This window comes from Sphaeramia orbicularis, chromosome 12, assembly GCF_902148855.1.
Source record: "Sphaeramia orbicularis chromosome 12, fSphaOr1.1, whole genome shotgun sequence".
Taxonomy (NCBI): Eukaryota; Metazoa; Chordata; class Actinopteri; order Kurtiformes; family Apogonidae; genus Sphaeramia; species Sphaeramia orbicularis.
Window position 1 is genome coordinate 72,735,960 of NC_043968.1, and position 27,374 is coordinate 72,763,333.

Consider the following 27,374-nt stretch of genomic DNA (forward strand, 5'->3'; position numbering starts at 1 on the left):
AATACTTGATGAGTGTGTGCTCAGGCCAAGGCAGGCGAGGCCACCGCTCCTGTCGTAATAACTGGATGGACGAGAGGATTGACTGAAGCAACAGAGGACAGAAGAACAGCAAGGATGGGGAGAGGAATGGCTGAGAGGAGGGGGAGATAAAGACAGACACACTCATACATACAGTCGTAGAAAATGAGTGGGAACGATATGAGAATAAGGCACAAGTGGCCCGGGGAAGAGACTCCATTGAGATCTAACATATTATCTCATGCACTTAACGCTACTCTCAAAGTCAGGGCTGGCCGTGGCAGCGTGTAGAAGTCAATAAAACCTCTGAATACTGAGTGCTAGATGGATTATTTTGAAATTTCGTCATGCTTCAAGGATCTGGAATTGTTAAAACTTGTGATAACAGCACAAAACTCTATTAGAAGTTCAACCAGAGCAGCAAGTTTACTCCAACATTGTCCATGTGATGCAATAAAAACAGAGGCAAATAAAAGCATCTTCTATCATGCATAGGCATGGGCAATAAAAAACTGAATAATTTTATTTTCAATATTACAAAAGGATTCACAGTTGTTTTTAGTTTTATTTATTTATTTATTTAGTCTATGTTAGCTCAAAACAAAACATTGTTAAGTTTTCTGTACATGTGCAGCAGCATCAACAAACAACAACAATGACAAAGCATCACTTGTGAGCTGGGAATGTGCATTATTTGTTAAAAAGGTACAAATAATTTAAGACATTCATTCATTCATTCATTATCTGAACCCGCTTTATCCTCACTAGGGTCACGGGGGTCGCTTGGAGCCAATCCCAGCAATTTACGGGCGAAGGCGGGGTACACCCTGGACATTTTGCCAGTTCATCGCAGGGCTGAACATACAGAGACAAACAATCAATCTCACATTCACACCTATGGGCAATTTAGATTAACCAAATAGCCTATCAGTGCATGTCTTTGGATGGTAGGAGGAAGCCGGAGTACCCAGAGAAAACCCCTGCAGACACATCCCACCTCCACTGACTGGTGTTGGAATCGAACCCAGGACCTTCTTGCTGTGAGGTACTAGTGCTATCCACTGCACCACCCATAATTTAAGACAATGACTGAAAAAAAAAAAAAAAATATATATATATATATATTATAACAAACAGGTTGTATTTTGAATTTTTGCCAAGCAAGAAAAGTCTCTGTAGGATTGTGTTTTACAATTTTTGTGTTTTTCATTATTGTCAGAATGGAAAAACTCAAATTAATTTGATTTATCACCCAGTGATCCGAAGTGAAAGCTGTCATGGTTGATTTATGATGGAGTAACAATAAATAGACAGGGTAGTATTGAATTTATGACACTGAAAATTTAAATTCACTGCCCCGTTCTCATAATGTCTCAGGTTGGATTAAAGACATTTCTGAGCCTTTACTTCTGACAAGGATAAAAACATTGCACATAAATGAAACACTGGAATGTAACTCTGGTCCAGTAAATGTATATTAATTAATTAATTACATTACTGTGCAATAATTTATCAACAGGTTTTCCCATCATTACATTTAAAACCACTAGTAATAAATTGCATGTGTAAAATTCAGTTGGTTGGGAATCATAATAAACTCATGTGTGGCTGCAGTTCTGTGGCCTGAACAGAGGGGGCGCTGTGACCGAGCACGAGACCACGAAGAAGAGAGGTGAAAAGTCATGGCGGCTGACAGTTTGTAATGAGCCAACGAAAACAGCAAAGATTTTGCAAGTTGGATCTGCAGCATTTCTTCCAAGGCTGAGCATTAAAAACTAAGTCGACTAAAATGCAGTTAACTTTGAAAACGTTACAACAGCAGACGTTTAAAATTGACATCGATGAAGAGGAGACGGTGAGAGTTGAAAAGCTCACAGTTGTTCAGGGGGTGGAGTGGGAGCTGGCTATGTCCTGGAATAGTATACTTTATTTCTCTTATATATTAAATTATACAGTGTATTTTATAGCATGTTCTTAACCGAATATTGCGTTGGCAAGTTTTTGCTGTTAGTATTACTTGCGTTTAAATTGAATTCTTAAAATAATTTTATTTCGTAGTAGTCGAACAAGCGTTATACTTAGACAATTACTAGGTTTGAACACAAGTTTGTGCTGTCAATGTTTAGCTATAGCCCATCATATGTTCCAGATGGGAGACGTGACAAGTTTCCATTAACACTTATGCTAAACATAACTGTATCACTATTTATGTTTTCTGTTTATTTAATGCAACGCGGTTATTAGTTAGTATTAGTTAGTATCATGTATCTTTCGGGGTTAGAAGTAACGCTGGTTAAGCTACTTTAAATAACTATGCTACTGTAAACTGAACGGTTATTTAAACTTAAAGTAAATTGAATAATATTGTTGGATTGATTAACATTTATAAACTAAAAACAAACTGCAAGCTTACAAATATAAACGGTGATTTTAGTGATTTAAAGTGAACTTTCTGCTGTAACTTTACTTTGTGCTGATATGATGAGTCATTGACTCCTAGAATATATGTTCAAGCGCCAAAACAGCTAAAGCTAAATCTGATTAAAGGTTGCGTTAACTTTAGTTTTGGTACCAGGTTGTGTTTGCTATCATGCTGTTTTATGTTTGAAACTGTTTAACATTGAGTAATAACTATCTAGTTGGTGAGTTAGTTTTAATAGTCGACCAGCATCAAGTCTATTCACGTCCATGTTTATGACTGTGCACACTTTGGACTTCTTCTTCTCTCCTGCTGTAGTAAAACCAGTTTTACACCCACAGGTAAAAACGTTAAAAGAAAAAATTGAAGAGGAGAAGGGGAAGGATGGGTTTCCAGTTGCTGGACAGAAACTAATATATGCTGGTATGTTTCACATGTTGATTACATCTACATTTTGGTACCTGTCTATCATTTGTTTTCAATTGTATCAGTTGTTAATTTACTTAATTGTCATTTAAACATATGTTCCTATTGAAGAGTCACTGGCAGACTTATTTTTTATTCATTTATTCTCTAAAATTGTTGTTGTTGTTGCTGCCATATAATAATGCTTTGAGCAAGACCCACTGCAGGTTTAGTCATACATTTTCTATATGTAATGTCTTGAGTAAACAGAGTTGTTCAGTTGTTCAGTGACTTTATAGAAAGCTCACATTCTGCCCATTAGTGTGACCCATTACGACTACATTTTTATCTTTTTCAATTGTGTCACCATTTATATATGTCAGGGTAGAGACTGCGATCTGGTAGGATCGGCGATTCTACCAGTAGAGACTCCGATCGTAGTCTCTACCAGTAGAAACTCTGATCAGAGTCTCTGACCCTAACCCTAACCCTAACCCTAACCCGATCGGAGTTTCTACCAGTAGAGAATCTGATCGGAGTTTCTACTGGTAGAGACTACGATCGGAGTCTCAACTGGTAGAATCGCCGATCCTACCAGATCGCAGTCTCTACCCTGATATATATATTATTTGCCTCATAGTGTAATTGCCGAAGTCATATTTTTGGCCATATCTGTGTAATACAGTGGTTCCGAAACTTTTTTGGCTCGTGACCCCATTTTAACATTACACATTTCTGGCGACCCCAGGCATTCAAAACGGAGACTTTGCCTTAATTTGTTTTTGATCGTGTAATAGTTTTCAATACTATGTTGCAAATAAACATTAATTTTAGATGACATTTAGGCTATATAATGTATATTATTTTTGGACAGAGGCAGAAAAGCCAGGTTGAGATTACTGCACAAAGTGAGAATTTTATTTTCCTTGGTCAGGATATGTACAGTCAGTCCAGCTTGTATTTACAAGACTGACAATTAATACTGAAAAAACAATAACTCAAACTATGAAGTATCAAAGAGCTGCAGCATCTGAAACCGATCACAATGAGCATTTGAAAGATAAACAGTACCACAGTGCTTCAGTTTCAGCTTCACAGTTTGTCATGTCTTTTATGTATTGTGATTGTCTCCCTCAACTCACCATATATTTTTTATTAGTAAGTTTTTTTTGTTTGTTTTTTTTTATCAATTACTAGAAATTTCAGGCGACCCCACGTGGGGTCCCGACCCCAAGGTTGAAAAACACTGGTGTAACATTACTCTTCCAACTCTGATACATTGTGGCCATCATTGCTTATGAATATGACATGAAAAATATTTAACTTTGGTAATTGTAAAATGAGGCTAACGATATGGTGTTTGTCAATTTGATCTCAGGAGGGCCAGACCAGCAAAATAATAAACATAAGAATGTAGAAATAACTAGTGTTTGAGGCGCTGGTTTTTGCCTGCTGGTTGTATGCTGACACCCCTTATCTATTCAGTTATATAATATGCTACAATTGTAACTCATTTGTTTGTCTTTCCAGGTAAAATTCTCAGCGATGACCAAGCCCTCAAAGAATACAAAATTGATGAGAAGAACTTTGTGGTGGTTATGGTGACAAAGGTTAGAGATACAAGTCTGTTTTAATTATCAGATGGTGTTTGTTCTTTGATTTTTGTGCAGACTTCTCTTGAAAATTTCTAACACAATCATAGATGGTGGAAACTAATGGATGTAGGGGTTCAGGTATGAGCTTTAGTATCTTGAACACCAGTAGCAGAAACATTAGTCATGGACAAACATGAATGTAATATTAGTAGATTGGACTGGGAATAGGACTGCACAGTTTTGGAAAAAAATTACATTGCGATTATTTTAACCCTGCAATATATATTGCGATATGAAAAACCACTCAGGAGGATACAATAGCTGTGTGGTGCCAACGTAAATGGTTAAACCAATTAGTTGTATTTCCTCTTGTTGTGTCGGCACTGTTGACACAGAGCATGTGTTTCAATATCACCCTTCTTGTAGCTAAAATAATTGCAGACAACTGACGTTGCTTTTCTTTTTGGCACCAAGTCTTCATTTTCGGTGATTTTCTCTTGTTTGTTGCTCATTTTTCAATATTGTTACTAGCGACTCACCCCACCTGATTAAGAATGATTGTGATTGGTGGATCGCTGCACGCAGTGTGTGTCAGATCCCCTTGAAATTAGATGAAAACACGTTGAGTTAATTTGCCTTCTACATTGCAGGCCCTGTGATGTGACTATTGCGCACATGGACATCATGATGTTGATGCTCAAACAATATATTGTGCAGTTCTAGCTGGGAAAAAATCGATTTAATCAAAAAAATCAAATTTGTAGATCACATCGAGTTTTATTTTTAGAAAATTGATTTTCTTATCATGCAAAAAATATAGGTATTTTGAATTTGCCAACACATCCTTCTGGGTTCCCGTAGTTCTATGAGCTCAAACCCTCCCTCCCCTACGTGAATCACAGTTTCACAACAAACAACATGGCAGAGACAGCCAGCGGTAGAGAGCAGCTTATTCCCAAGAATGGTTCTGTGACTTGAGTTGTTTGGAACTGTTTTGGATTTGCAGCATCAGATATGGAACAGGCAAATCCTCGCTGTAAAAGATGTGAGGGTGCATGGTGTCACTTTGTTGAAACCAATGACTGCTTTTGCTCTTTTCTATGGTCTGTCTCAGTGCACTTAAACTGAAATCAGTTTTTTCAGTATGTTTACAGTCTGCACTTGTGTTCTTTTAAAGGAGATTGAAAATTGAATTGAAAATCGAGTTTTTCGTTAAAAAATTGGAGTTTTTTTTTTTTTTTTGCTATATCGCCCAGCCCTATTAATTGAATTGAAAACCTGGTTAAGACTGGTTCAAGGTATTAATTTGCACTGTTATGTTTTTGAATATAAGGTCTGAAGTAAGACTCCTTGAAAAATGCTTTAAAAAGTCGTAAATTTGGCTTCCTCAAACTGGCATTTACTCTGATGCAGCTGAGTATAAAGATAACCTTAAATGTATTAACAGCATGTCATTGAATATGTTTGATAATATTGCAGAGACTTTGATCATCTTAACATTGTCTTACAGCCTAAAGCCGCCGCTGCAGCTCCAAAGCAGTCACCCGCCACGTCAGCTCCCACAACTACAGCTCCTCCTGCACCTCCTGCTTCATCATCATCATCCTCTTCAGACAGCGCCTCCACAGACAGCAAGCCAGAGGAGGAACGACGGCCGCCAACTGCCGAACCAACCTCCACCCCTGTCGGGTAAAGATGGGTCAATGTTTCTCTTGAACTATTGGCTGTGTTTAAGTGTGTCCTGCTCTGATAAATGATGTCCAGATTATCCTCAACTGAAGTCTCTTTTCCTCAGCCGAAGCTCCGAGGTGTCGACAAACACCAGTTTAATCGATGAGGCAGTATCATCTTTAGGTAAGTTTGGATTTGTAGAGTGGGATTATCCAACAGTGGTGACCCTTTATCAGACTTTACAAACACTCCTTTGGTGAGAGAAAATGTTAATGTCTAAATGGTAAAAACTCATGTTGTCCTGTGTCACTGCAATGATTAAGGCAGGTTGATGTATTAATGGGATCTTTAAAAAAATCAGTACCGTACTAAACCCTTAAGGTGCCGGACTTTGTTTGGGTTTTGTTTTTTGTTTTTTTTAATTTGAAATTTTTAAGTGGGTAGTTCAGATAATCAGGCTGCAAGAAGATACACCCACGGCAATATCCTGGAACTTTAGAAATGCATACATCACCTAGCCTCTGTTCATAGTAATACATACTTTTGACTTTTTTAAAAAAAATTTTAAAGCCTAATGTATTTCATTGGAATTTTCTTTATGGAATTATGGTTATTAAGTCAACCAACCTATTCTATATACAATCTCGTACTACAACAACTGTATTATGTTACTGTATATTATGGTTTCCTTTTTTGTCTGATTGTAATTGAGGGTCATGTGATAGCCTGTGCTTTTCAATAAAGATTAAGTTAGAAAAAAAAAATCCTATTTTGATATGAAGATTTTAAAAAGCTGTAGCTTGGAAGTGGTTAGAAATAAAATCATACTGTAAATTACAAAAATATTGGATCTGACCCAGAGTTTATGATAGGAGTCAATGTACTCATCTAATTTGCATATTGTAATGTCACAGGGCAACGACCATATTGGATTGCATAACTTTTATTAAAATTGAACTTTGAACATATTTACATGGAAGGTTTGTTTTTAGTGTTTTTGTTTTTTTGTCATCAATAAAATAAATTAACTGAAACATTAGTAGAAAGTAAAATGCAGTTAGTTTTTGTAGCTTTTTATCCAAGCAGCAGAGTAGCCAAATCTATCCTTATCCATCGAAACTAAAGCTAAATAAACTTTACCTACTTAGTAAACCAGGTCAGGACCACACCTTTAAACTGGATTTTCTTCTTCACTCTGAAGAGCAACATGCCCTGAAATGGTGTTAGGATTGAAGGGGTACATGTCCGCTATCTGTTGGTGGGAGGTGGTAACAAGATTTGACAGCTCAATCTGGAGCTGTGTCTGTTTCATCCAGTTCTGTTGCTTGTCACAATATTGCACCTTTGGCACTTAAAGGGTTAACTATAAGTATACATGCTGACGTCTCTATTATAGATTGCACTCAGGAGATGCATCTTATGCTGATGCTTGGGTCAGCACAAGGTGCCTTGTGTTATGTTACCTTAGTGCAGCAGAGTACTTACTGTTATTACAACATGATCATCGAATTAACAAGAACATAGAAGCAAAGAGAAGAAACTGTGGAGTATTTTTAAGACACAGATTCAGTCCAAAATGTAAAAAAAACAAAACAAAAAAAAAACAAAACCTCTATGCCTTAAAACTTGCATTGAAACCATACATGAGTTTTCAGTTTGTGTCACTATAAATTCTTTGGTTTAACTGCTGTGATCATTCATATGTTCCATTATATTATTAGGGTTTTTCGTACCCTTACAGGGCTTTTATGCAGAACCTAAGCCATTTTGGCCACAACATAATCCAAATTAAAGGAAAAACAGTGTGGACAGTATCACGTCTCACATCATTTATGGTCTTCCACTGAAAAAATGCACAACATTTCCTGTGAGCCCCCCCCAAACTAGGAGTAAATGTGATATGAATAATGCATCGATTTTTTTTTTTAATTTTGGGGAAACTCCTAAATTCTAAGTTAACATCTGCCTTTTCATAGACAGTTTTCACTGGCAAATTTAATATTCAAACAAAACTGACCGTGTTAATGTAGCTAAGTAAGAAGTGACCAGTTTTCTGTTTTTGTTTTGTTTTTGTTTTTTTTTGTTAATGATGTAACGATATTCACACAGCTTCTTCACACAATCATTGTATTGTACTTAAAAAAAAAAAACACAAGTCAGTTCACTGTTTACTTTTAGTCATGGTTGTTGTAATAATGGCTTGCTGTGGTCTTTGTGTGTGTCCCTTTTCCGTCTAAGTGACGGGTGCATCGTATGAGGCCATGGTGACAGAGATGATGCTCATGGGCTATGAGAGAGAGCAGGTGGTGGCGGCTCTGAGAGCTAGTTTCAACAACCCAGACAGAGCAGTGGAGTACCTCCTCACGGTAAGAGGCCTGGTCTGTGGCTCCAGATGAAGTTTTGTAGTACACTGATTTTGAAAACTCTATATACATATACATTTACATACACATATATATATATATATATATATATATATACATACACGTGCATCTTAATTAATTAGTTTAGTTCAGTTCATCAGTTCAGAATTTTTTCAGTGATTCGCTTCAACAACTGAAACACGTCTTTAAATGTAGATGTATCACACATACACTGATGTATTTCCAGTGTTTATTTTCATTTTGATGATTATATCTTACAGCTACATAATGAGGTGGTATAGAAATATACCAGGAATTTCATCCATCTGAGATTTTTGCCCAATCCCATTTCTTGGACACGATTCTCCCGATTCTTTTCAAATTTGACACATTCTTTATGTGTCTTTCTCTCAATGGTTTTGGGTTTTTTTTTTTTGTTTTTTTACACATTTTTGAAAAGTTTTAAAAAGATTGAAAGTTAAGGCTCAAAATGAATCTCTGGATAGGCAGGGTATCAGTGAGCAGGAGGGGCAGGGATTTTAGTGACCTCTGTTTACTTTTTCACTTGGTTTTTTATTGGTCGTAAGTAATATTCTAATTTTCTAAGATACAGAAGTTTGGGTTTTCATTAGGTGCAAGTTATAATCATCAAAATGAAAAGAAATAAACACTTTAAATGTATCAGTCTGTGTGTGATGAATTTACATATAAAGATGTGTTTCGCCTTTTGAATCTAATTACTGAAAAAATAAAATTTTTTGTTGATATTCTCATTTATTGAGATGCCCCTGTATATGATACATGGTTTTTTAGATGTGGTGTATAATTGCTTTTCATATGTAGGGCATCCCAGGCAGAGATCAGGGCCATGCAACAGGGCCCGATGCAGTGGCCTCTCCAGTGACTGGAGATCCAGCTGCACCCACGGGGGGGGATAATGCTCCTGCCAGCACTGGGTCCTCACCGACCTCTGGGGAAGGTAACAGGCCTGTGTTATTGCCTGTGCATATCATGACAGCCTTAACAAGCTGTTGCTGCTGCTACTTTTCCTTCTGTGTCCTCTTGATGTTTATACTCTTTTGACATTCTCTTCTCAGGTAATCCTCTGAGTTTCCTCAGGAATCAGCCTCAGTTCCATGTCATGCGTCAGTTGATCCAGCAGAATGCAGCTCTGCTTCCTGCTCTGCTGCAGGAGATCGGCAGAGAAAACCCAGAGCTTCTGCAGGTACATTGTTTCCTCAAGCTTTTATCTTTTTTTCCAGCAGCAGGAGGAAAAGGTTTTGAATTCAAAAATACATTTTAAAATTAAATAAAATTTTTAAATGAAATAATTTACCATTTGAAAATAAAAACTGTAAATAAATCTACCAGTAATTGTGTTATTTGTTTTACTTTGAGCTTGGAGCTTGTGTTTCTGTGTTTAGACTGCTCCTTTTTACATGGTATTTATATAGTTTCAGTTCAACAAGCAGCTTTTTAGCTGGTACTGGAGAAGTGAGTGGGATAAAAGAATTTAACAGTAAGGAAGCAGAACATATGTATTATACAGGGTGTCCATAAAGTCTCTTTACAATTTAACACATTTATTACAAAAAGCAAATGAATAGATATTTTTTGAAGATTTTTTTTAAATATTAAAAATCTGCATTTGCTTATAATTAGTGCTGTCAAACAATTGAAATTTTTAATCCAATTAATCACAGGGTTGCGGTGGATTAATTTTGATTAATCATAATTAAATATTCATTTTTAATCTATATTAATCGCATTTCATTTTGCATGAGCAAACAGACTCTAAAAAGAAGGGAATAAATATGCACTTTACTGGTTTATTAAACACCTTCAGCAGTTTCAACAAAACAACTTGACACAACTGTTCCGTCCTGGGGTTTTTTTGTCCTCATATTTCCATCCAGAGGGCTAACGTGCTGTTTAGTGTCTTCTGTCTTTATGGGTTGGTTCTGCTGCCTGTCACTACCGGATCAACTGCCCATTTGTTCATGTGTGACGCTAACTCTACTGGCACAAACTGACCCAAATGCGTTGCCAGAGACATTCTGAGTCATTCTATACTGCAGATGGATTAATTGCTTTAAAATGTTTGATCAGATTAATCATGATGATGTATCAATCCACGTTAGCATGTTAATTTTGACAGCCCTAATTATTATGGTCCATATTTTGATGGTTTATAACATGTAAATGGTCACCAGTATCAATATAGTTCCTACTGAGCACTGATAGAAGCCATAAATGGACTTCTATTTAATTAGTTGAGTTCTCCTCCAGTGAAAGTACTACCCACTTCTATTGGGAGATTGATCTCCTGCATCCAGACGACAGGACTCTAACATAGAGACAGAACCAGACATCCTCACACATTCAACTTGGTATTGATTCTTGATAGAACATGCCGGTGAAATGCAGGGACGCTGGTCTTGGTTTCGTTTTACGTGTTTGTATTTTTGTTCGGTGTTTAAAGGCTGTGAATGGTCATGGAAATTATATTGGCCAAAAGTTTTGAAATGTTGAATGTTGGCTTTTGACACTAAATATCTTGACTTAAGGCTGGTTTATGCTTGCCGCACGAACATGACATGCAGAAAATAGACGCAGGGAGTCGGCACGAGAGTACGCGTGGTGCTTTTATACTCCGGGCGGCTCCGCGCAGCATCTGTTCCCAAACTGCAGGGGGCAGTGTGCCACAAACGCACATCTGTCACAGTAAAAAACTAGAGAAGAAGAAAATTGACATAAACCAAACATGGCAAAACAGACACAAAAATTTGTGTCTGTTTCCCTGTGTTTAATAAAATTCCAGAGCCAGCTCAACTCTCTCAGAATCCGTGGGACGTTTGGGCTCCCCCCTGGGTCTCCACTTCTCCCTTTGGTGGTCTTTTTTGTCTTCACATATCTGTCCTGAATGTTTTTCCAGGTTTTTTTTTGCCCATTCCTCCTCTTTGCCGACTGTAGCTGCAATTTCCCTCCATGAATTTTTCACCACACGGCTATCGCGGTGGTCCCGGTGTGACGAATCATACAAGTGCCTGTACTTCTGTACTTCTACCATCAGGAGCTCCTGAATGTCGGCCATGTTGTCCGCGCGTCTCTTACAAATTTTCTGAGATGCCCGAAGCGAAAAGTTTCCATTTAAGTTGAGCCACGCGAAGGGGTGTGGGTATGAAAATGGTGTCAATTGGCCGCATGAAACCGTGCGGAGCTTGCTGTCGCGGTAAGCATAAACCAGCCTTTAGACGGTGACAGAAAACTAGGTTTACATCACAGTGAAATATGATGTCATGTGATGTATTTCTTTATCTACAGGAGATTAGTAACCATCAAGAGCAGTTTATCCAGATGCTGAATGAACCCAATCCAGAGCCGGTGCCAGTCGGAGGAGGAGGAGTTAGTGGGGGGGCAGGAGGAGCCGGAGGAGGAGGAGGAGGAGCAGATCTCCCCAGTGGAAGTCACATGAGCTACATCCAGGTCACCCCACAGGAGAAAGAGGCCATCGAGAGGGTGAGGAGAACACAAACATGCACCACTACTAATGACAAGGCTCATCCGTCCTGTTCACTGGTAAATATCATAGACTGATATTGACTCATTTGCATGTTGTTTTCCTCTCACTGCAGCTAAAAGCCTTAGGATTTCCAGAGGGACTTGTTATACAAGCCTACTTCGCCTGTGAGAAGAATGAGAACTTGGCTGCAAATTTCCTTTTACAACAGAATTTCGATGATGATTAAGAACCATCTCTGTTTTCACTTTCTTTTTTTTTTTTTTCTTATTTCTTCCTCTACTTTTTGATCGACAATAAGTTTATGTGTACAAGACCTTTTTACATTTCTTCCAATTTTATTCACTTCCACATTCACCTCTGAATGACACTGAATAGAATGATTCTGACAGTGTTTTGTCTTGTTTGATTTTTGTTTTTCTCTGTCTTTTTTCAAGTTGACTTAATGGAGAAAAAACATTAAAACTGTGCATAATGAACAAACAAGTATGGCACTGTTTCTTTCTGTAAAACATTTTTTGCATGTTTAATCAGGGCTGCGTCCTTCTCAACTGGAATGCAGATGTGATGGTTTATTCTGTACATGTGAAACTAACAGGGTTCAGCTGTGATGACTTTTACCTCTTTTTTTTTCTTTTTTTTTTAAACAGAAAAATAAAATTGTAACTACTTCTTTGCTACAAAGTAAAGTTGTGACTACTCGTATTGTTTGACCTGGGTGAAACCTCAAAAACCTCAATCAGCATGTCCATGTATCAGTGATTTTTCTAAATTAAAACCTTATTTATTCATAAAATTGCCAATTAATCATTAAATCTGACACTCAAAGGTCTTAAAAATTGTAGACTCAATAAATGATGTTATATTTGCTTCGGAAATCTTTGTAAATGTGTAATTATTGTTCATAGTTATAAAGGAGATGAGAATGAGTCGGTGGAAGGGTTCAGGTATGAGCTTTAGCAGAGCCAACATTAGTCATGGATAAATAGAAATGTAACGGTAGTTGAACTGAAACATGGTTAAAGCTGCTTTAAGACTAACTGAGACCTGTTGTACTGTTATTCACGTGAATGGAAGGACTGACATTTTATCAAAGACACAATGGAAAAGTATCTCAAAGGGCCCATATTTATCTACACCCACTTTTATTAGTCTTTGGTTCATTTATTTGTGTATTTGGACCCTAATAGTTCATACAGTTTGAATTTGAACCCTCCAGGTGCTGCAAAGCTATCTATATTCATTTTGGCAAAAACTGAGTGGATTTCTACAATCTGTTTCAATTCTTGCTTTTTTCCCCAACTTTATTGAAAATATATATGTATACAGAACATCGAGAAATTTTGAACAAACATCAAGATTTCAAAAGGAAAAATCGTCCAAATAAGTTAATGTAATGCAAAAGCTTACAGATACAAAGAATAAAGACAATAATAACTTCAAATGTAAAGATCAAAGAAAAAGTTAAATTCCTGCTGAATTTGTCACGTTTTATAACTAGTTGCGTAACAACATTTGCACATTTAAGGTCCAGACTTCCGACGAACATTTCTCCAGTTCGACATAATTGTTTATCAGCAGCAGTGGTTAGAGTCCATACTGAAAATATGTCCAAACTTGGAGCCCATTACCTAAAATGTTCAGTCGTTGGTTGAACTGGTCAGAGCAGCACAGTTGACAACCTGGAGGGGGCGGGGCCTGAAGTGGCTCATTTGTATTTAAAGGGCCAGTGCTCAAAACCACCTTTCTGGTGTCACTACTCAGAAATAGGGTTGAAGATGAACCTATGGAGTTGAATTAACCCTTTCATGCATGAATTATGAGAACTTTAATCAAGGTATTTTTCCTGATTGTTTTTATTCTTCTTCAGGCATGAAAAAACAAGTTTTGTTTTGGGTTTTTTTGTTGTTTTTTTAGAGAGTTACAAAATTTGAAGCAAAGAAACATTCAAAACCTAATATCAGAAAGTGATATGGAATACTATACAATGAAGCCATTTTTAATGCTGCTAATCAGATGTTTTCTCACATTTTAGCATACTCTAATACTAGTTATTATTCACTTCATGGAGATAATATGCAAAAAAAAAAACAAAACCCTGTGTTAAAAAAAAAAAAAAAATACAGTTTAATAACAATTAGCATTTGCTTTACACTAAAACATGTTACTGCAGATCAGGTTTATCAAGAACACCAAAGTTACAGTAATGGTATGAATTGCATTGCATGGGATGATGCGTAAATATCCACTGTGTTGGCTGATATGGAACTAAAACAACAAAACCCATGAATATACAAGAGAACAGCTGCCCACTGTAGTGACCACTATGCCTGAAAGGGTTAATGAAGAATTCAGACTCAAGCAGAGCATTTACAGTTTATGTAAACCACAGGGAAGTGTTTTAAAATGCAAAATATCACTCCTTTAAAAAGTCATAAATCTGGCTTCATCAAATCTGCAGATACCCTGTTAATACACAGTGTTCATGAAGTCTCTTTACAATTTAACACATTTATTACAAAAGTAAATCAACAGAAAAATCTGTGGAAATTGTTACAAAATGAAAAGTAGATATTGAAGGGTTTTTGCCTCATTTAATCCACCTCTATATGGGACCATTAGTTGTATGAAGCACATCCAGACGGTACTGGATTTGTTTCCATGCTGTCTGTATCAGAGACTCATCAGTGGTGTCAATGACATCAGTGATCTTTTACTTCAGGTCGTTGATGTCCCGTATCTTTGTTCAATACATGATATCTTTAAAGGAGTGACATTTTGCTTTTTTAAATGGAATTATGCATTTTAAAACCTTTCCCTGTGGTCTACATAAACTATAAATGCTCTGCTTGGGTCTGAATTCTTCATTAATTCAACTCCACAGGTCTATGTTCAACAATATTTCTGAGTAATGACACCAGAAAGGTCATTTTGAGCGCTGGCCCTTTAAATGCAAATGATCCGCTTCATGCCCCACCCCCTCCAGGTTGTTGCCTGTGCTGCTCATTCCTATTCAACCAACAACTGAACATTTTAGGTAATCAGTTCAAAGTTTGGACATATTTTCAGTATGGACTACAACATTGACAAACAATTATGTCGTACTTGGAGAAATGTTCGTCAGAATTCTTGACCTTATATGTGCAAATGTCATGATGTAACTAGTTATAGATGTAACAAATTAAGCAGGAATTAAAACAGGTTGTTGAAATCCACTTGATTTTTGCCGGAATTAATTTAAAGATAGCTTTGCAGGACCTTTAGGGTTCAAATTCAAACTTTATGAACTATTAGGGTCCAACTACACAAATAAATGAACCACAGACTAATAAAAGTGGAGTTAGATAAATATGAGCCCTTTAACATAACCCCATAGAAATAAATCCAGGGCAGTGATATCTGGTGAAGGAGGTGTCCAGGAAATTGGACCATCCCTTCCAATCCACCGGTCTGGAAATATTAGATTTAGAACCCACCAACATGCAGAACCCAGTGTGGTGGTGCACCATCTACTGGAACAGTGATGGTTGGTTGAAGGTCATCCAGTTGTGGTGACACATATTCAGTCTAAAGGTCAAAGGTCAATATTTGCACTAATTGATCTGTCGTTGAAGAAAAATGGACCAATGATTCGACTGCACATGATCCACAGTGTGATTAAAAAATGTAATAACCACTGAGTACATGGAACAAATCTGATGAACAGAACACATCAAATGCTTTTGTCATACATTCTTTAAATTGAACAGACAGAAACACTCTGTATGAGCCACGGTTATTATCGTTAACGAAAACTAACAAAATGACAAAAACTAGAATTGTAAAAACATTTTCGTCAACTGAAATAAATAAAAACTATAATTAAAAGAAAAAAACGATAACTAACTGAAACTGTATTGTGTGTTTACAAAACTAACTAAAACATATAAAAATTATGGATAAAATTCCCTTCGTTTTGTCAATGTCGGATTGATACGAAATTGATTTATTTCCCTCAAGCAATTTTATCTGCTGGCACCATATGATATTTAACGGTCCGTCGCTTCTCGTCACTTGTGGTTTAGAGTCATCTTCTGGTCCCCACTCTATCTGGATACATGGAGACTAAAGTTTGGAGAAAGCAGCACAGTCCTGTCTGGGATTTATTTGAATATGACGGCGAAGAAGATAAAAGATTTAAAAAAAACGAAACTAAAACTGAGCATTTAGAAAATAACAAAAACTAATAAAAACTAGCAAACCTGCTCTAAAAACTAATTAAAACTAACTGAATTAGAGAAAAAAAGTCCAAACTAAATAAAACTAAACAATAATGAAAAATCCAAAACTCTTACAACCTTGGTTAAAGTAGTGGACAGGGAGATGAAAACATAACAGATGTGTTTACACCACATTCACCTATAGGGGGCGGCAAAGACCCAAAGTTGCAACAAGTCCATCAACAAGCTTTATGTGTCTGAGCTGATGAGTCAATATCTACAGACTGGAACAACATGTGAAATAATGAGTAGACTAGTTTGACTTCTACACACAGTCGAAAAGCTGAAAATATGAAAATCATTTGATTTGCAGTTGATGACAGTCCATTCTCATCCAAATATGTGTTGCTTTAACACGTCTTAACATTGAAGTGGATGGTGTAATATTCTTTTTGTGTCAGTCCAGGGGTCTCACAAGCATAGAACACTTAGAGCACAGGTGTCAAACATGTGACCCAGGGGCCAAATCCAGCCCGCCTAAGGGTCCAGTCTGGCCCGTGGGATGAATCTGTGAAATGTAAAAATTACACTGATATTACACTGAAGATATGAAAAATCAAGGATATTAAAATAATTTTAGGTAAATTCCATCTAAAATGGGTCAGACCAGAAAAATACTATCATAATAACCTATAAATGATGAAAACTACACATTTTTCTCTTTTTCAGTTTTAAAAAAGTTAAAATTACACAAAAATGTTTACATTTACAGACTAGCCTTTTACAAAAAATGGGAACAACCTGAAATGTCTTAACAGTACTCTAATTTTACCAATATTCTGTCTGTTACTAGATCCACTGTGATCTGCAAGTTATAAAGCACATGTATAGATGATAAACTAAGGCATAATATTATTAAAATTGCACTTATTATTATTATTTTTTTTTTTTTTTTATTTTTTTTTTTTTTTAATTTTCAGGTTGTTCATATTTGTTCATTTTATTTTCAAGTACTGTTTGTAGATGTAAACATTTTCATTACAGAATTTGACTTTTTCCAGTCAAAAACATAGAAAAAACTTTGGAGTTGACATTACTTATAAGTTGTTGTCCTATTATTTATATTATTTTACTGGTCCGGTCCACTTTATAAAATATTAGGCTGTATGTGGCCCCTGAATTGAAGTTTGACACCCCTGGTTTAGAAACAGACATGTGAATTAGTCCCTATAAGTTATAAAGCACATGCATAAATGATAAACTAAGGCGTAATATTGTTAAAATTGCGCTTATTTTTTAAAAGAATTTGCAGGTTGTTCATATTTGATCATGTCACGTTCAAGTACTGTTCATAGATGTAAACATTTTGATGACGGAATTTGACTTTTTTCACTCAAAAACATAGAAAAAACTTTGGAGTTGACATTATTTGTAAGTTCTTATCCTATTATTTATATTATTTTACTGGTCCGGTCCACTTTTTTATAAAATATTAGGCTGTATGTGGCCCCTGAACTAAAATGAATTCAACATCCCTGACCTAGAGCAGGGGTGTCAAACATATGACCCGGGGCCAAAACCAGCCCCCCAAAGGGTCCATTCTGGCCTGTGGGAAGAATTTGTGAAATGCAAAAATGACACTTAGTAATAGTCAAACATGTCAAAACAATTTTAGTTCAGGGGCCACATTCAGACCAGTTCTATCTCAAGTAGATCAGACAAGTATAATAATAGCATAATAATATATAATCGATGAATTTTTCTATTTGTTTTAGTGTGAAAAATGTAAAATTACATGATGGAAATGTTTACAATTCCAAACTATCTTTCCACAAAAATGTGAATAATCTAAACAACCATGAACAACCTAATAATAAGTAGAATTTGAACAATATTCTGCCTGTTACTAAAGGTTTTGTGCCTTTTTGGATCCACTGCAAGTTGTAATGTACATGTGTAAATGAAAAGCTGAACAAAGAGAAAACAGGAGAAAAATTTTGAGTTTTTGTTGATCAGTTATTATGCTGTTATTTTAAAGGTCTGGCCCACTGTGGCTGTATGTGACCCCAGAACTAAAGTGAGTTTGACACCCCTGACCTAGAAAAACCATGAAATGATGTAAACGGTTTAAAGTAATGGTTATAGATATACATTTTTAAGCATCCATCCTCCCTGGTATCAGTTTTTCCAGATCAGATATTGACGATTTCAAATAAAATGTCAACAATGTCATCAACTGAACACAAGCTGGACCTAGAAAATGAGCAAGGTAATCAAAAAAAATACTAATAAATAAAGAAAATTAATAAAAAGTAAGATGGACTCCAAATAGATGTGGATATACAGCCTATCAGCTACAGAATGTCTGCAGTAAAAGGTGTGAAATTCAGACCTCATACATTGACAAGTTGTTTTAAAGTCAAATATTTGAGTGAAATAAATTGCATTAAACTCAGGCTTTTCCATATCCTGATGTAAAAACTGACAATAAATCCACTTTTTAAAGCTGAGACTTCATTCTTTTTCTCCTATGGAGTTTTTGAGGATCTGCTACAGTATTATATTGTCTTTTTTTGATTGAAATCAGTGCATTTTACAACTTTATTATTACAATCCATAGAAAATGCTAAGTGGTTTTAGTGGCTGTGAAGATAACAGACAATTATAGAACAAATAATGCTGTTTAATTTAATAATAAAATAGAATTAAAGTCCACTTCTGTTTAAGCACTTACAGGTTTTGAATGGCCATGGAAATGATGGTATTGGGCCTTGAAAACCATGGAAAAGCTTTAATATTCTGCCTGTAAAAGTGTGAACCCTGTAAATCAGCGCTGTTATTATTAATCTGTGAGAACATTTTCAGTTTAAATCGACCTTGAATGCTGCAACACTGACCAAACTGGAACACATCTGCTACATTTTCTTCTGAAAAATGTCACATTTCTATCTGTGAAAAATATTTGTTCATAGAAATGCTCATAGAAGACACAGAATGACACAGTGGCACACTTTACCTGTTTTCTGTTCTTCTATTGTTTACCACGGAGCTCCGGCTACAGTAGATTTGGTGTCACCATTGAATGTCAGCCAGTACTTCGGTTGTCTTCCCTTTTCTTCCCCCTGACAAGTGAAAAAACAGAAACCCGTGGAAAGCGGACAGTGCAAGAGTGTTTTTTTCTTAAATCCCTTTTTTTCAACAGCAACATTGTGTCAGTTCGCCTCCGGCAATCTCATTATTATGAGGAGGCTATTGTGTGTGAGCTGACTGAGCCATTACTGTCATTTAAATGTGCTTCTCCATTACACTATTATGGAAGGCAACAATTAACTAATTACATTCAAGGAAACAACTTAACATGCATCAAATATCTTTTCTTTGGGGTTTCATTGCATGAACAGAGGTTTACCTCTACTTTTGTAAACTATAAAGTCATAGAAAATATTGAAACTTCAGTTAGTATAAAGGCCATCATTTATTATACTGTAAAATACAAAACATTAACAAAGCATTCGTATTTACAAATGTACAAAATTTAAGATTATATTACATATTTTGGCTATAAACAAAAAAAATCTTTGTTCAGAGTTATTAATACAAAAATATGTATGTCTCATATAAATTATTGCACTTTGCAACTGCAGTGCATTGAAGATTGCCATCACCATTTACTGTGTTCACCTGATTTAAGTCAGACTGTGGAAGAGAGGTTTCCAAGAAACACAAACAACCATATGGCACTTTTTCATAGCTTTCACCCTTTTTTCTTTGGTACCTTTTCATTAAAAACCCTTCTTTAGAGTCACTGAGCACCATTAAATTAATATTGTACCTGAAATTAATGGCATTGCAGGTGAAACACTATATATATATATATATATATATATATATATATATATATATATATATATATATATATATATATATATTCCTTTTTTAATACAGTATTTAGGACAGTGTGTAGTTATCAGAGCCTTTATGGCATGTTGCTGGTAGAAGGCCTCTGGAGATGTTTGTCTGTTGCTCCTGGTTTCCCTGACAAAAATACATTTCCAGTTAAAAGTTGTTGGCACCTGGTGATCCAAGTTTTGTCGGTTAAATAAGACAAATTCCAGTTTGGTCCCTTTCACAAACCACCATGACTGAAAGGTCTCATCAAGTCACCTTCACAAATGCCAGAGGATGGGATCAGTCTGGAGAGAAACTCTAGTTTCTCAGGGGAGTTTTGCTCTTTTTTCTCTTTCCTTTAGCTGTGAACACCACAGCTTGTCTTGCTGCTTGACGACGGCATGAAGGCATGTTTTTGGTTTCTGAAAAGTGTAGTTCACAAGTTTGTTTTGCTAACATGTTTAATATATTATTTGTAGCCTTCATCCACCATCCAGTCGGTCTCATAAGTGCCTCTTCATGTGGAGAGCCAGGTGGTCGGACCTGGAGAAGGCCCGGTCACATTTCTGACACTGAAAGGGCCGGTGTCCCGTGTGCTTCCTGTAGTGGCGTGTGAGCTCATCCGAACGTGCAAACTTCCAGCCACAGCCCTCCCAGTCGCAGTGGTAAGGCTTCTCCCCTTTGATGGAAACAAAACACACACATGGAGCATTTTGTGTTGAGGTTAAAATGACCCAACCTTCTCTAGCTGGAATAAAAAAAGAGGTCCATCCTGTCCTGCAGCTAGTGTATAAAGGCCAAAGTAATCAGTCTGAGCGTTGTGTTTGAGCAGGGATCAGTATCAACCTGTTTCACTACACCTGCCAAACAACACCCCAGCCCCACCCCCCACCTATTAATGACTCCATACTACAATGTAGTGGTGCATCATGTGTAACAGACACTGGGATCTTTTTGTTATTAACTGGCTCCAAACAATGGAAATGGTCTTAAACTGTTAAATAACTCACCTAAAAAGTACTAAAACTCATGATATCATAACATTTAAAGACCAAAAAAACCATGTTGCAAACACAGCAGAGCAGTTGTTTACCTGTGTGTGTGCGGTGATGAGCTTTAAGGTGGGAGCTCTTTGTGTACGTTTTCCCACAGCCGATGTAGTCACATGTGTGTGTTGCGATCCTCTTCCTGGGCCAGGAGCGCCTGCCACGTTTAGGCTTCGGTTCCTCCGGCAAGCACTCCCCACTGGAGATCATGAGTGGCTCTGTGGGAAAAAGAAATCCTAGTCAGGATCACTACATCAGATAGTGCTTGCAATTAAATGAATAAAAAAATCTATTTATTACGTACAAAAACAGTCAGATCTTGCACGTCAATGAGGTCACTATTTCTATAAAATACACCTTTTTTCCTCAAAACAAATTACATGAAAAAGATTAAGTCTGTAAGTGGTAGACCAATGTAAGATTATAGTTTTTGAACTCTGGACACTGACACCATGAATATAAACCTCAGATATTCACAAATGTGTTTGTTTCAACATAGTTTTATATGAACAGACACTGGATCATCTGTTTTATGATCCTTTTACATGAATGCACATACTTTGTTACCACACTGTTATAGCATGTAAAATCCACAAGCATTGTGCATAAAGTAACTCTAAATGACACCTGCTTTGTGTTGACACTGGAACTCACCTTGGTACGGTAAAGAGGACGGCTGAGGGTAGGAGGTGTATCCTTGCGGGGGGCTGTGGTGGTATCCCTGTGGAGGTAAAGGGATCTGAGAGTGGGGATGACCCAACACCTGATGCTCCCGACCCAGAGGGTGATCTGGGGAGAGCGAAGAGGACGAGGATAACCTGCTCCCAGTCATAGCCCGCCCTCCGCCACCGGTGAAGCCGTGTAGATCTAAGTGACCAGGCCGCTGCTGGGTGCCCCTGCTCTGGGAGTTTACCACCCCCGCCAGGTGTAGGTCCATGGGCTGCGAGATGGTGCAGTTACTGGGGTTCTCTTGCTTTATCCGGTGGCATGTGAAGGAAGGGGAGACGCGTAAAGGAGCCGGGTCTGAACCGGCGCTAACACAGGCCTTGCTCACACTCACTGTTTGGTTGTACTCTCCCATGTCCATTGTTGTCTTCACCACAAACTTGCCATGGAGGCTGGTGGGGTGGAGGTACGCCGGGTCCAGTTCAGGTCTCATGAGCTCGGCAACAAAGCCCCCAGACGGTGAGACATCATTGATATCTGGAATGGTGTATAGTAGCTCGCTGGCCGTGCCCTGGGGGGAGGGAAGAGGGTAAGAAGACGAGAAGGATCCAGGTGAAGGAGACAGGGCCTGGGTAGAGCTGCACGCCATGGCTTCCTCCTGCTGCTGCTGTTGTTGTTGTTGTTGCTGTTGTTGTTGCTGCAGCATGGAATTAGACAGGATGAAATCATAATCTAAGTCCAGGTCTGGCTCTGTGTCCTTCTTGGACATGCTGGGGCTTGTTGCACTGGTGGCAGTGGGATGGTCGGGGTCGGAGCAGCTGCTTCCGGTTGGCACACTGGGTCTCTTAAGACGGGACAACTCCTCCTTCCATCTCTAGAGGAAAGTTACAGACACATTACTGACTCTACTGCTGTTTGTGTCATTATTCAGTACTCAGTTTAAAAAGAAACAAATCTGGGTCTGTAATGGAAATGATTATTATGACAGCTTTACTGAGGAGCTAAGTCTGGAGGAACATGTGTCCTTGGCACTGAGCTTGAATACAGATTTTCTATAATCGCACACAAAAAAAAAAACCTGCACTGAAAAGGATTAGGAGCGGCATGAAGTAGGTGAGTATGGTCTAAAGCAGGGGTGTCAAACTCATTTTAGTTCAGGGGCCACATACAGCCTAATATGATATAAAGTGGGCCGGACCAGTAAAATAGGTAAAAATAGTAAAATAGGATAATACCTTTTGAGTGAAAAAAGTAAAATTCCGTAATAAGAATGTTTACATCTACGAATTGTACTCAAACATAACATGAACAACCTGTAAATCCTTAAGAAAAGTAAGTGCAATGTTGACAATATTACGCTTTAGTTTATTATTTATACATGTGAATCACAACTTAGAGATCACAGTGGATCTAAAAATACACAAAACAGTTAATAACAGGGAGAATATAATTAAAATTCCACATACTTAAGAGATTTCAAATATTCACATTTTTTGTAAATGTAAATAGTCTTGTGTAATGTAACTTTTTTTTTTACCTTCATAAATTTGCAGTTTTCACAATTGATAGGTTATTATGATAGTATTTTACTGGTCTGATCATTTTTAGATTGAAATGACCTAAAAGGATTTTAACATCCTTGATTGTTAATATCTTCAATGTCATTTTTGCATTTCACAAATTCATCCTATTGGACCCTTTGGCGGGCCGGATTTGGCCCCCGGGCCGCATATTTGACACCTGTGGTGTAAAGGGGACAAATGATGATTGCAAGAAAAGAACACTAGCTCTAATGCTGGTCTTCACATCTTCCCATCCATTCTGCAGCCTGAATTAAAACAGGACTGAAGTGCACCCATAAATCAGTGTCTACCAGGGCATTTGCAGGGATGGTGTGGTACCCCATGTGTCCATGCACACTAAACCCGGGAGGGAGAATATGTAAACCGGTGCACGCCCCAGCAGAGCGCAGTGTCAGGCTGGGAACAGGGAGAGCAGCTCCACTGTAAATAAACTGCATCCTCTGCGCCCCACGGGTGTGTATTTAGGATTAGAACTCGAGTTAGGAAATGACCAAAGGCTACTCACTAAATTGGCACTTCCTATGGGTTCACTCTTGACAGTGGGGCCGCTGGCAAACGTGGATATGGATGGCAGAAGCGTCCCACCTAATGCCATCTCGACGTCATTTGGAGGCTGCCTGGAATTAAAGAGGGAGAAAAAAAAAATACCGTAAATCCTTCTGATGGGGTTCTTGAAGAGCCCGGTACAGTCCACCAGAAGGGATTTCAAAGTTTCTCAAAGGTCCACACCTCATCAATGAAAATATAGATGTGGAGTCCTGTCGATCGCTCCGTGATAGGAACGGTTGTGTTTGCTTAAATGTTCCGTTTGGTTGAAGTTTCTGTCCGTGCTATACTGCGTTCCCAAACATGCCGGCGCTGATGGGCTGGGCGCGCCGACTCCACGGTCACTCAGTGAAAAGTGGAAACAGGTCTGGAGGGGAAGACAGAGTGGCGTCGCACGGGGGGGAATCCCTCGCGCCTGTTGCCATGCAGAGACCGGCAGGCTGAAGTGAGTGAGAGCACCGCCTCAGAGGTATCCCTTAAATCCACAGTCCCGGATCACAGGACACGCCCCACGTTACCGGGCAACGTGAAAAACATAGCGCGCGACAGAGAGAGAGAGAGAGAGAGAGAGAGAGAGGGTGAGTGAGAGAGGTTTGTTTGTATTCACATAGCAACAGTACAACTCTTTAACTCCTTGTGTCTGTCAAAATGTGGGTGAAAAGCGCATCTTTACACACGATATTTACACGGAAGTAACACTGGCTGGTGTTTTCGTGGCTTTTGTTTGGATTTTTAGGAGTCTCACCTGCTGTTCCGGACTTCACCTGGACCGGTACCTGCAGTCAAACCGGCCCCAAGCTAGCGGTCTGCGGGTTAAGCTAGGCGGGTAGTTAGTCAGTTAGCCCCGAGGGTCTGTACCGGAGGTGGAAAATTAAACCGATTTTTAGCTACATTTAGGCTAGCACAAATAACCTGTGTCAAGTGTTTGTTTTTTTTAACGGAATAGAACCGTAAGTTGTTGTCCATGTTTGTTTCGGAGGAGACACACTGACAAACTGTATGTTAAGGCTGATTAAACCAATAATTAAACAGATTTTTAGCTACATTTAAGCTAGCAAAAACAACCGGTGTCAAGTGTTTTTTTTTTTTTTTTTTTAACAGAATAGAACTGTAAGTCTGTTGTCCATGTTTGTTTTGGAGGAAAGACACTGACAAACTGCATGTTAAGGCTGATTAAACCAATAATTAAACAGATTTTTAGCTACATTTACACTACCAAAAATAACCTGTCATATTTTTTTTTTTTTTTTTTTTTTTACAGAATAGAACCGTATGTCTGTCATCCATGTTTGTTTTGGAGGAAAGACACTGACAAACTGCATGTTAAGGCTGATTAAACCAATAATTAAACAGATTTTTAGCTACATTTAGGCTAGCAAAAATAACCAGTGTCATTATTATTATTATTATTATTTTTATTATTATTATTTTTTTTTAACAGAATAGAACCGTAAGGCAGTTGTCCATGTTTGTTTTGGAGGAAAGACACTGACAAACTGCATGTTAAGGCTGATTAAACCAATAATTAAACTGATTTTTAGCTACATTTAGGCTAGCAAAAACAACCTGTGTCAAGTGTTTTTTTTTTAACAGAATAGAACTGTAAGTCTGTTATCCATGTTTGTTTTGGAGGAAAGACACTGACAAACTGCATGTTAAGGCTGATTAAACCAATAATTAAACAGATTTTTAGCTACATTTGGGCTAGCAAAAATAACCTGTGTCGTGTTTTTTTTTTTTTTTTTTTTTTAAACAGAATAGAACCGTAAGTCTGTTGTCCATGTTTGTTTTGGAGGAAAGACACTGCCAAACTGCATGTTAAGGCTGGTTAAACCAATAATTAAACAGATTTTTAGCTACATTTAGGCTAGCAAAAATAACCAGTGTCGTTATTATTATTATTATTATTATTTTTTTAACAGAATAGAACCGTAAGCCTGTTGTCCATGTTTGTTTTGGAGGAAAAACACTGACAAACTGCATGTTAAGGCTGATTAAAAAACACCTATGGATTCTAAAGTCAAAACGAACAAGACTTCTGCTCCCAATGGATGCAAATTTGGATGTTTGACAAGAGAAAGTACTTAAAAATGAAGATATCATACATGGTTCCAGGTCATACGTAGATTTGGATGCATTCAGCTATTACAATGATAAATAGCCCCTGATGCATTATGGGTAATCCCGCTTGTTTTATGTTATTCTTTCAGTTAGGCTCATGATATACTGTTTCCAAGCTTAACATGGATTTTAAGAAAAAAAAGTGGTCTCTAGCCACTCAGGTTGTTTAAATATTTTTGCAATAACTGCTGCCATAAGCTCATAAACACACACACACATAAATGATGATATTAAATCTACAAAAACACTGTCCAGTTTTATCCCAGTTTCTTCTCCAATCAAGCCCGTGATTGTAGGAAATTGTTCCTTTAACAATCTTGTCCCTAACAAACTCTAAATAAAACATTCACCCATCAAAATACAAAGTGATGTAGCACATAGAAATAGGGGGAAATATTTATAGGAGGAAAAAAATAACCAAACTCACCTTAGCTGGGAACATTAAGATGTGGAGTTTGAACTGGTCCCAGGCAGTGTTTGCTCAGAGCTTGCGAGCTAACACAGTCCTATCCAACATAATTAGACACACTGACTCAAGTGTTCAGCGCAAGAGCAAACAAAGCAGAGCACTGATCCTGCTGCATCAGGATCTTGTCCGTTAGGCATGTCAGCAAACATCCCGTCGTTCCAGTAGGACACAATTATGACAAGTGTCTGTGGGTATCTCAGTGCAAAGTTTACAACTGCATGCATGCATATTGCTTAGGTAGGCAAACAAAAGCCCTTGGGAAAAAAATATAAACTGTAATACTGGTTGAACTTTGTAAATAGAAAGTATATCCTGTTGAGCACCTTGTGTTTAACCCATAAAGGCCCAAACGTCCATCACCAACTAAAATCATCCACCTGTTTAATACACAGGTGTCAAACATCCGGCCCAGGGGCCAAAACCGGCCCTCCAAAGGTTCCAATCTGGCCTGCGAGATAAATTTACAAAGGGCAAAATGCAAAAATTACCCTGAAGATATCAACAGTCAAGGGCATCAAACTGAAAAATAATAGCATAATAACCTAGAAATAATGACTCCAAATGTATTTTTTGGTTTAATGCGAAAAAAATAATATGACATTATGCCTATAAATAATGGTAACACCAGTTTTTTCTCTTTGATTTATTGCAAAGAACATTAAATTCTGATATCCTTTAACAATAAAATGTCAATAACCTGAACAAATATGAACAACCTGGAATGTCTAAAGAAAAATAAGTGCAATTTTAACAATATTCTGCCTATTTTCTGTCTCTGTAGATCTGATCTGTAATGCACATGTATAAATCAAGTTGAGACATAATACTGATAGAATTGTACTTTTTTTTTTCTTCTTCAGAAATT

General features: G+C 37.5%; 2 protein-coding genes and 1 long non-coding RNA gene across 3 annotated transcripts in view; 1 reads left to right on the top strand and 2 right to left on the bottom strand.

Moving 5' to 3' along the window:
* The window catches only part of LOC115430805 (uncharacterized), a 636,483-nt gene that overhangs the window by 30,369 nt on the left and 578,740 nt on the right, over nt 1-27,374 (bottom strand). The gene's annotated exons all lie outside the window — the stretch shown is intronic.
* On the top strand, nt 1,686-12,477 carry rad23b (RAD23 homolog B, nucleotide excision repair protein). Its single transcript, XM_030151036.1, has 10 exons — nt 1,686-1,873; nt 2,779-2,860; nt 4,373-4,452; nt 5,948-6,126; nt 6,233-6,291; nt 8,347-8,474; nt 9,315-9,450; nt 9,569-9,696; nt 11,796-11,990; nt 12,107-12,477. The coding sequence occupies exons 1-10, from the start codon at nt 1,808-1,810 to the stop codon at nt 12,218-12,220; spliced, it is 1,167 nt and encodes a 388-aa protein (XP_030006896.1). The 5' UTR covers nt 1,686-1,807; the 3' UTR covers nt 12,221-12,477.
* Nucleotides 20,436-26,538, bottom strand: klf4 (Kruppel like factor 4). The gene is made up of 6 exons (XM_030151032.1): nt 26,468-26,538; nt 24,103-24,394; nt 23,879-23,990; nt 21,779-22,664; nt 21,172-21,342; nt 20,436-20,757 (listed from the first exon to the last, which is right to left on the bottom strand). The coding sequence occupies exons 2-6, from the start codon at nt 24,105-24,107 to the stop codon at nt 20,582-20,584; spliced, it is 1,350 nt and encodes a 449-aa protein (XP_030006892.1). The 5' UTR covers nt 24,108-24,394; nt 26,468-26,538; the 3' UTR covers nt 20,436-20,581.

Coding starts and splice junctions, on each gene's coding strand:
- klf4 (XM_030151032.1), bottom strand. Junction 22,665..23,878: donor CCATAGGAAGTGCCAATTTA/GTGAGTAGCCTT, acceptor ACTTTCCTCTAG/AGATGGAAGGAGGAGTTGTC. Junction 21,343..21,778: donor GTCCTCTTTACCGTACCAAG/GTGAGTTCCAGT, acceptor TTTTTCCCACAG/AGCCACTCATGATCTCCAGT.
- rad23b (XM_030151036.1), top strand. CDS start 1,808: ATGCAGTTAACTTTGAAAACGTTACAACAGCAGACGTTTAAAATTGAC. Junction 8,475..9,314: donor CAGTGGAGTACCTCCTCACG/GTAAGAGGCCTG, acceptor TTTCATATGTAG/GGCATCCCAGGCAGAGATCA. Junction 9,451..9,568: donor CTCACCGACCTCTGGGGAAG/GTAACAGGCCTG, acceptor TTCTCTTCTCAG/GTAATCCTCTGAGTTTCCTC.